The sequence below is a fragment of the Notolepis coatsorum genome (assembly GCF_963971535.1).
Source record: "Notolepis coatsorum genome assembly, chromosome: 19".
Classification (NCBI taxonomy): Eukaryota; Metazoa; Chordata; class Actinopteri; order Aulopiformes; family Paralepididae; genus Notolepis; species Notolepis coatsorum.
Genome location: NC_140183.1, coordinates 1,637,466 through 1,648,213, shown reverse-complemented (window position 1 = coordinate 1,648,213; position 10,748 = coordinate 1,637,466). Strand labels below are relative to the sequence as shown.

Here is a 10,748-nt window from a genome sequence, read left to right as displayed (position 1 = left end):
AAGACGAGGTCGCTTCACGTCTCTCCCCCGTGGACCGGAGAGAGCCGGCCCACAAAGAGTCCACCTGCTTTCATCTGTGGTCCAAGGATCGCCGGCGCATTGAACGGCACTACAGTGGGTTCACCTGGGATACCCTTGGCCGGATGAGGCAGCCGGATTCTACCCCCCCCCCCCCTCCTACTCCTGTCGGCTTACAAGCGACCGGATTAACCCCCCCTAGTGTATCCAGTATATAATCATTAAAGTATCATTGCTGTTATTCCTTAAACTATTCCAGGTCGTATATGTACCACCTGCGCCTTCAGAGATTGGACATTCTCTATTGATATACCGACGAATACTCTTGCCATAAAAGTGCATACTAATTCCATTCATAAATGTGATTGATTTGATTAAGTGCTTGCTCTACACACCATCGCTGTGTAGAAATAAAGACCTATTTCTAATTCGTACATTTGTGTTGGATCCGTTTCATCTACGTGACAGTGTTCATCATAATATATTTATGCCGAGTACTGGGTGGCCGAATATTAAGTACAAAGGTAGTGGTAGTAAGTATCATATCTAGTAATACAGTCAGGGAATTGTACCCCTCAGTTACATTTTTACTACCGGGCAGTCCGGTAGAGAGAGAGAGGGAGAGGAAGAACGGGAGACAGAGCGGGGGGGGAAGACATTCGGCAAATGACGCCGGGTCTGGGAATCGAACCCGGGTCGGCCGCAGCACGTTACATGGGTCGCCACTTGGGCACGCCGGCAGCGTCTATATTAATCCCAGCCGAAGAGTGCAAGAGCGCTTCCGCATTTTGCCCTGATTGGCCCCGGTAACGCCCTCCAAATGCGCATTTTCTTCATACATTTATGAAGTATGCAAACGCCGCCTGCTGCGTCCATCGCGCATATATATATATACCGTATTAGCGCTTTAATATGGCGTGTTCTGTGATTAATGTGATTGACCAGCGTTAATGTGATTGACCAGCGTTAATGTGATTGACCAGCGTTGCGACCAGCGTTGCTAATATGAACCAAAGGCTTTAATATGGCGCGTTCTGGCATCTGTGATTAACCGTGTTGAATGGGGCGTCTGAACCAAGCGAGGACCTCATGCGCGGCGAGCACCTGGGCGAAGGAAAAGGAAATGAGCATTGCTTACCGGCGAATGGGGAAGAATGCGGAAGCGCTCTTCGGCTGGGATTAATATAGACGCGCCCCGGCATGGCTATTTTCATGTGTCTTTTGACCCTTCACCGTTATAAAAATGGCCTGCCATACATGGTGGGAAAACAACAGTTTATCATATATAGTGAATATCACAACTGACAAGAAGCATGATCCAGTTTTTTATTCAAGAAAAGATGGTCAAACAGCCCATATGCCGTGTTACATTAAATGCAATCAACATACCTGACAGTATTAAGACTGGGAAAACACTACAGATGGATAGAAATACAATACAATGACCTTTAATCATTCTTTGTAGCTCATAGCTCACAATCAACTTCATAAGACACAAGTGCCATAATAAAATATTCATATATATCATCCAAATACCAATTACATCACAACTGCAAATATTATGCTAGTTACACTGAGAGAGAGAGAGAGAGAGAGAGAAAGAGAGAGCATGGTGTTTGCTGCTGTGGCTTTTAGTCTTAAATGGGAAATATTTCACACTAGATGGAGAGACATTTTCAAGAATATTTATTTCATTTTGGGAACCTTTCTGGACTGACTGCGCAGTTACTGAGGAGTTTTACGTTCCCAGTTGCCATGTTGGGATATAATCATTAAGTATATGAAGGATTTTAGACTTCTCAAGCTAATCTGGCAACATCCCCATAGAAAGCCAGACTCAGTGTGTGTCACGACTCACGATGGTATACTCAAGTAAAAACATTTGTTTGCAGGTAGTGAAAGGTTAACCTTCTGTAGTGTGGTAGTGAAAGGTTAACCTTCTGTAGCGTGGTAATTAATGGGTTAACGGTAGAACAGCAGCAGGGCAGCCTCAGTAACTGCCTTAGAAGCACTCCAGCCTCGGTTGGTCCCATAACCGTCCCAGTCAAAGGCAGTGAAGTCACTGCATTGTCTGGGAGCTTCTTCTGGGAAGTAGCCGCCTCCTCCAATGCAGTACTGAAACACACATTTATGTTTATGTGAAATATGGTGAAATTACACAGACTGGTGTTTTCACACTCAATGGACTCAGACCTTGACTCAGCATTTTCTTTGTGCATAATGTGAACACTCTAAATCAAACTCAGACCCCCGAGAAGTGAACCGAACTGAGATCTTGGGAGGTCCGAGTATACGGTTTGCTCTATAGCGCTCTCACTTTATTTGCAGGGGGTTCACGCGGTTATTAAATGAAAGTTTAAGTTGTCGTTTGCGGTAAATATCTTGAGGTATAATTATTGTATAACATACATTGTGTTGAGTGTTCAGTAGAGCAAAAAAAAAACACGATTTTCAAACGACAATGTAGGCTACTATAGAGTTACTAATGGGCTGCAGCAACACAGTCCCACACACACAGAGCTGCCTCTACGCCTGTACATCGCAGCCTGCAAAACAGCTTTGCTCTACGTGCCTTATTGCCTTTACACAAATGGACACACGCGCGCGCACACATTAAAATAGATACTGGAAAATCAAGAAAAGGACCACAACTAAAGCAGTGGCATAGCCATATCTCTGAGTGTAGTTGGAGACAGAGGAAATTGGGTCTAGCCCGTCAAAAAACTGATGGGCATATTATGGATTCATCCCGACTGGCAACAGATCATATGTATTAGCGCGATAACTCAGATACCTTTCATTCAGATCTTTTCAAATTGGTGGTGCACATTCATGACCAGTAGAGGCTTAGGGTTTTTAAAATAGGGTTAATAAACTATTGATTTCGGTGGAACCCATGATGACCTTTCCTCTAGTGCCACCATCAGGCCAAACTTTACATTTAAAAATGCTGTGTATCTCAAATAGCTTTCATTCAAATCTTTTCAAATTTACAGTGCACATTCATGACCCTTAGTGGGAGAAGCCTATTGACGACCCTGTGACCCTCTAGTGCCACCTTTAGGCCACAGTTAAAATGTTCAAATTAATGTATCTCCTGATTAGTTTGTCATACAACCATGGAACTGGTATTCAGAGATGCATGCTCATGGAGGACTTGTGTAATCCGCCAATATTGGAATTTCTGCCATCTTGACTTTTTGGAAAAACACTATCTTCCCTACTCCCTAACCCTGTTCACATGCTTCTCACCAGACTTGTTGTGTTGAAACATCTTTAGATGTGTCATTTAGAGATCATTGATAGGCCAAACTATGACTGCCAGATCCAATAACATTTTGGAAAAACACATCTTTACTTGCAAATGCTGATTACCAAACTTGAAAAATATGCTTGCCTTACAATAGCAAGGAGGCCTGTGAAGTCATCTGGCCGCATGGTGGCGCTATTCTCTCTAAATGTCACGTCAAGGACCCCCACATTGATAGACATTAGGTCATGGACCTCCGTTTGAGAAGATATTTGTTGTTCGATACAATTTAGTCCAGAATTCCATAACTGTCTATACTGTACTGTAGGTGGAGAGATAGCAGAAAAGCTGTGATCAGAATAGTAATTTTTGTACATTCTCTCATTGGGCTAACCTTTAGTGACCCCCTCGTTGAGAACCACTGGTATATACACACCTTCAGTGCACTCTTTTTGTGTTCTTTTTTTGGGGACCCCTTTTCTATTACTGTGCTCTATAGCGCCAATTTCACTTACATGCTCAAGGTTGCACCTGTTGGGTTTCGGTTTGAGACCAGAGCAGATTGCAGTGGCTGCCCTCTCTGCGTTGATTGCTCTGAAAGTGATATATCCTGTATCCGATTCACCTGTAGGAACATTTCAGAGATGCTTTAAACTGAATAGTAACAGCTTACATGTAACTAGATTACAGTACTTAAATTACAAAAATGTCGTTGGAGTTACTGAGGAAAAAAACACTTTTGGATTACTCAGAAGCATGTTTAAAAGGGGGGGGGGACGGCATGTTGATGGCAAGATTAAGAACACAAAAGTAATTATGTAGCCTACTGCTTGAAACAATGATTATAGACGATAATAACATTATTCAGCTGACCGTTTGTGAATTGAAATAAATGTGACTGTGTCCAGCAATTGGTGGCCCATGTCTCCCTTGGTTTGATTTGTATATATTATAAAAGTACAGAATGTAAGCTTTCAAATTGAAATCTGATTGAGTGTGTAGCTGACTCCCACCTAAAAGGACAATATAATTACCTTATGCATACCGCACCTTATGTGAATACTGTATACTTCATCAGACCATATATTTAGCATTTTTAGATTATAGATTAGATTTAGATTATATATTTTATACATTTAGTATTTAGATAATATATTAGATTAGATTTAGATTAGATTATATATTTTAACTATTTATTGTAGGGCAAATATAACTGAAGGGCATACATACCCTCATCTCGCACCTTGTTGCCCATATGCGCATGTCCAGAGTTAATTATATTGTTTACACTGCCTTTTTATTCTATCTATCACTGTACTATAGTTCTGTGACCTGTACCTGTATGTCTTCTACTACCTGTACCTCCCCTCACCCCTCCCCCATGCTGCTATGATGCCTGAATTTCACATGTGACACCTTCAGTCACATCTTAGTTGCTTTCGGCCAGGAAAAGATGTCGTCACGTGGCGTTCAACCTTCCTGACTTTGACCCTGAACCACAGCGTCCCCCAGTTAGAGGGTTGGCAGTGATGGCCAGTCACTGCCCATCCTCTCCTGGCTTCCAGCTCAACTCCTCCTGCCTGGTAAGAGGCAGAATAATCCTAAAGTAAAAGTTACATTACTGTGTTGGAGTAGTCCAATGGATTCCATTACTAATTGTATTTGTGTAAGCAGGTAATCAGTGATCTGTATCGGGATTCATTTTAAAAGTAACCTTCCCAACCATGTGTACTGTACAACAAATTATGTAAATGCTGAATTTATATCATGTGTGTGTGTATGTGTGTGTGTGTGTGGGCGTGCATGTTGTCCACCTTATGGTCATATAAGTAAGATATTAAATGTTTGTGGAATGAGCAAGTCATTTAATCGTTGAGTCTTAACAATCATCATATTACGTGAGTCGACATGGTCGTTATTCCTGTAATGTATTTGTATATGTGTTTATTCTTTCATAGGTCTTACCTCTTGAGTGGGGTCCATATAACAGGTCATTGCTTTCCCGGCTTCCAAGATCATAGACAATGGGAATAGAAGGTCCATGACCGGTTGCGCAATCCCCCACATTATACGCCACTGGGTATTTCTATGACAAGGCACACAGGGAGAACAGCGTCGGCAAAACTATTCTGCTCTACAAATAAAAACATATGTAAGTGGACACTTTCTCTAGGGACAAAATAGAACAGAGACAGTTAGGAATGAAATCTACAACCATGCCACTATAATGTCATTTCTGGAGAAACCATTCCTTCCACACCCTGCGCCACCCCATGTCTCCTCACACACACTACAGCTAGACACCTATGCAGCGTTCCCCTCCCACTATGGGCCAATCCTGACCCTATCACCTGGTGGTTTGATTCCCCCCTTGACACATGATTGGTAAAAATGGGAAATAGGGCTAGGGGTCCAAAATTCTGAATTTAGAATGTAGAGTAATAAACAGTGACCTCTAGGCAAAAGAGCCCCACCTGGTATTGCACATTGTTTATATATTTTGTTTTGGTCTTTTGGTTTATATATTGTGTGGTTTAGAGTTGATTTTTCTTTTGGTAAATTATCTGTAGGTCCTTCTTATACTGGCATCTACACAATAGTCATATTCTCACAATTTCATCCCCAGCCCTCTGCATTGCTCGGTCTCTGTCACCAACCTCTGTTTCATTGTCTAGGTCCAGCAGTTCTATGTGCCCCAGCTGTATCATGTTTGTAATCAGCCCAGCCGTTTCCCATGTGTAATCTTTCCAGTGTGTATACAGTATATGTCACCTCCCCTAGTCAGTATTTTTTTTTAATCTACTTTTTCTCCCCCTTTTTCTATATTTTCTTTCTCCCATCCCAATTTAGTCGTTATGCCAATTCCCTTCCTGGTCGCTGCGTGCATTTTTTCCCCCACTTGCCGGTCTAGGGAGGGTTGAAGACTATCACATGTCTCCTCCGATACATGTGGAGTCAGCCAGCCGCTTCTTTTCACCTGACAGCAAGGACTCTCACTGGGGGAGTGTAAAAACGTGGGAGGATCACACTACCTCCCCCAGATCCCTTCCTCACACAAGCGCCCCGACCGACCAGTAGGAGTCGCTGTTTACAACGACCAGGATAGACACCCCACCGGCTTCCCACACGCTACCAATTGTGTTAGTATGGACGACCGACCAAGCCGGAGGTACCGCCGACAGCTGGATTCGATACCAGTGTCTCTGCGGTGGTAGGCAGGCGCTACCCATCCGCCCCCCTAGTCAGTCTTTGTTCGATTAAAAAATGGTGCATTTATTTAGTAGCTTTTATCCAAAGCGCTTTACAATTTGTTCCTCACATTTTACCCATTCACTCACACATTCACACATCGACAGCGGAGGCGACCATGCAAGGTGCCAACCTGCTCATCGGGAGCAGTTATGGGTTAAGTGTCTTGCTCAAGGACACTTCGACATGCTGCCCGGGAGGAGTGGGAATCGAACCAGGAACCTCCAGATTACCATTGATTGATTGATTGAAAAGTGTATTAACAGATTGCAGAATAGGTACAGTACAGTACAGCTCAATACATACAATTGTTAAGGGGATGCAGACCAGAGAAAGACTTTCGTCTTGTTTACATCAGGGTCCCCCATTTTCACTGTACACTGTACATTGGAATACTGACAAAGCCATACTTGGTAATTTACTGTACAACTGGGTTAGGACATTTGTAGGGGCCAGTTTCGAATTGCAGTCTCCCGTAGGTGTTCTTTGAGAGTGTTTTTGAAAGTGGGTAGTGATTCACATCCCTTTACAGCTTTGGGTAGGGCGTTCCACATTGATGTGGCAATTGCGAAACGTGTTTAGTCCCTTGTTTGAGCCGAATCTGGGTTTAACATGATTTGTGGAGCTCCCTCTGGTATTGTGATTGTGGTATTCACTGACCTTTGGGAAGTATTTTGACATGTACATGGGTACCTTGGTCGTGTAGTGTATCTTGTAGACCAGGCCCATTGCAAGTTGCTGTACTCTGTCGTCTACTCTAAGCCATCCTAGGTTGTCAAAGTGGGCAGGGGTGAGGTGGGTTCTAGGAGTAAGGTCAAGCAGTAGTCTGACTAGTTTGTTTTGAGATGTTTGTAATTTGGTTTTTTTAGTGCCTTTGAGGTGCTTTGGTACCATGAGGTGCAGGCATAGTCGTAGTACCCTTGAATGAGTGCTCCTGCCAGACGACTGCTCTACCTCCTGAGCCACTGTCGCCCCAATTAGTCTATTAGTTCAGTGTTTATTGCCATCCCAAGCCACTACTTGTATTGTAGTTTGTTGGTCTTCTGTTGGAGTAGTCAGTGAGCTCTCCTCATGTGTTCCTGTATCCTGCCTGTCTGACCTTATTAAATACCCCGTTTGGGTTTACTCATCATCTGAATCCTGCCCATTTGTCCTGCACTTGGGTCCACCACTACACCAATCATTACACCTATAGCTGCAAGGGTTTCTGGCTTTGTCAGAGTAGTTTTATCATGTTCTACATGGTTTGTCATTTCCAAGCAAATTACCTGTCAAAATCCCCACTCCTTGCATCATGATTCACTAAATGTTGGTAGATGTATGCATGCATGTGGCTGTGCTTGTGGCTATTGCTCTGTACCTTGAACAGTTGAAAGAGGTTTCCTCCATAATTACTCAGAAACGATTCGCTAGTGTGGTAGCGAAGGATTGCCTCATGTCTCCACGTAACCATTGGTGAGTTGTTAGGCACGTGCCACACAGACACATCCTGAGCATCTATGTCATAATACCCAGGGTTCTAGGAAGAAGAAAATATTGATTCAATATAAAGAACAGAACAACTGGACAGACAGGCTAAGAAATTAAATGTACCAAGTAGCTACATATTTCAGTATAGAAAACGTTACACTAAAACAACACTACACACTGAACTAGATTTACACGGTATCTGAAATGCCATGTATCCTCAATGACACCTTTTGACCACACCCCTAATCTGGTCAAACTGAAAGACAAAGTGTATTGATAATGATAACACTATAAATCACAAAGTAACAAGACATTTGAAATGTTATCACAATTGCACAAGCTGTTAAAGACTAGATCACTTTTTTTGTGGAAATAGCAACACCATGTGGTGAAGTTTCTAGACCTCCTTGTGATCATATGACAAACATATATTATGTATTTGTCAGGTTTGGTGCAAGTGGGACAAAGTATTTATTTTTTCACACAGTTATTTTTTACACTGCGCTTTTCTAACATTTGATTGAATCTTGGGGTCATACAGTCTGGCCCATCAACTACCTAAATAATATTGATAACATCAGTAGGATATTACAAAGTAAAAGCACATTTCAAATGTCATCATGATCTGGCAAACTGTTAAGTATAGTTCATGTTTTTAGTTTTGTGAGAATAGTGCCATGTTGAGGCCAAATTACTCAACTTCACAGGTGTCCTTGCATTTGTAGGACAAAAAGGTATCATTTTTGTATTGCATATTTGTTTTCTGTACAACTAATGGTTCAGGAAATACACTAATTTGAATGTTTGGCATAATGGTGGCATTAGTTAAAAGGGCACAGGGTCACCAAAATCTAGGGTGCGTCCTCTAGGGGTCATGCAGTTGAAAAGATTTAAATAACAACTGTTCCAGTTAGCGTGTTTACACTCAGGATTTTCAAGACACCACTTTAGGATATAGCCACCCTAAGACAGGAATTTCCATGTAAGACATACTGCACTGGAATATGTGCTATCATACATATGGTAAACTACATGAAAATGCAAACTCTTGCCGGACACAACTTTCAAATCCTTGCCTTAAAGTCATCAGAGGTGGCGCCCTCTGCTGTTCCGAAGGTGTTTCTGTTGGCCCAGTTCCCATCACCCTCAGGCCTGTTGGCATGGCTGCCCTGCTGGCTGGTCCAACGGTCACCCTGTGTGCACTTACCATACATGTTGTTCTCATGCACACTCAACACCAGTGTCCAGCCACCACCTGCGGTTGTCATGTCACAGAAGGTCTGGTAGACAGTCCCACTGGCTGTTGTCAGGGTGTAGATCCCATCTAATTGGCAATATGTACTTGTTAAATATATGTAGGTATATACTGTAAGTCCCAACACGAACCACAAATCATTTGGTTTAAGTCTTACCTTTGTTTATGTTGCGTCTATCCCTTAGTTCTTTGCAGTTCCTGGCATTCATGTTACCATTGTCATGGCAATCCACTTTTATTTCAACAGAAGCCATCAGAGCACCTTGAGCAAACACAAATGGTAAAGAGTTCTCCTATCATTTCTTTTTTTAATTATTCAACAGAAATAAACATAATATACACACACATCAAACACACGTACACAGTGTGACGAGCCCGGTGGTGTTGAGACTCATCACGGTTCAAAAACAAACAAATTCAAATGTCCACACAAGTGCAATATCAATCAATAAGAATATGTATTGATTTACAGGCAGAATAATAGTACGATGGTCAAAACACAAAAACAGAGTTCAGCACCTTCTTGAGATCAAGTGTACAAAAGATCTAAGCAAATGAATAAAGGGAAGATGCTTAAACAGAAGGATTTGTAGATACATTGTACTGTACTGTACTGACAAGCTGTTGTGAAAGGACAGCACATTCACTGAGAGACATTATACTACATCAGGGTATGACATTTTAAGTAATTTAGTAAAATCTTTAAAACTGAGACTTGACTGCTGGCTGACCAGCTGACTTGATTAAGGGGCGTGTTTAAAGTGGCCATTTTGTTTGTGTTGTTAAGTGACCCATTAAAGGCCAGGGCCCTCATTTATCAACGTGGCGTATGCACAGATATGTGCGTAACCCGTGCGTACGATCATTTCTAAGCAAAGTGTGGGACTTATCAATTTGAACTTGTGCTTGACTTTGTGCGTATATTTACGCACAGCTCGGAGCATGCGTATGTTACAGGTACCAGGATATGGCACCTGATAGCAGAGATATATTCAACCTATGAAACAGGTTGTAGTTAGTCATTTGACAAAGGAAGGTGCAGACACGGTGTTACTGGTTCTGGGTCCTCCCGGTTGTTATTTCAACAACGTTTATTTATTCCACAGAATAATCAATCAATCAATTATCATCATTGTATCATCATTATATCATCATTGTATCATCATTGTATCATCATTGTATCCAACCACCTCAAACTGAACCTAAGCAAAACAGAATTGCTCCACCTGCCGGCCAAATCCTCCCCCCTGACCGACCTCTCCATCACAGTCGAGAATGCAGCTGTGACCGCGTCCCCGACCGCCAAGAACCTTGGTGTTGTCCTTGACGACCAGTTGAACTTCTCTGCTCACATCGCAGCGACAACCAGAACCTGCAGATTCCTCCTGAGCAACGTCAGAAGGATCCGCCCCTTCCTGACAAAAGAAGCCACCCAACTCCTCGTCCAATCAACAGTCATCTCCCGCCTCGACTACTGCAACGCACTGCTAGCTGGCCTCCCGGCCA

The 10,748-nt window shown here is 42.6% G+C and overlaps 1 protein-coding gene across 1 annotated transcript; it reads right to left on the bottom strand.

Moving 5' to 3' along the window:
* Nucleotides 1–1,980: 1,980 nt before the first annotated feature.
* On the bottom strand, nt 1,981–9,451 carry LOC311245881 (intelectin-like; the record flags this gene model as incomplete). The annotated part of the gene is made up of 6 exons (XM_084335908.1): nt 1,981–2,133; nt 3,784–3,893; nt 5,234–5,354; nt 7,878–8,036; nt 9,064–9,311; nt 9,400–9,451. The coding sequence occupies 6 exons, from the start codon at nt 9,449–9,451 to the stop codon at nt 1,981–1,983; spliced, it is 843 nt and encodes a 280-aa protein (XP_084192034.1).
* Between the last annotated feature and the right edge of the window lie 1,297 nt (nt 9,452–10,748).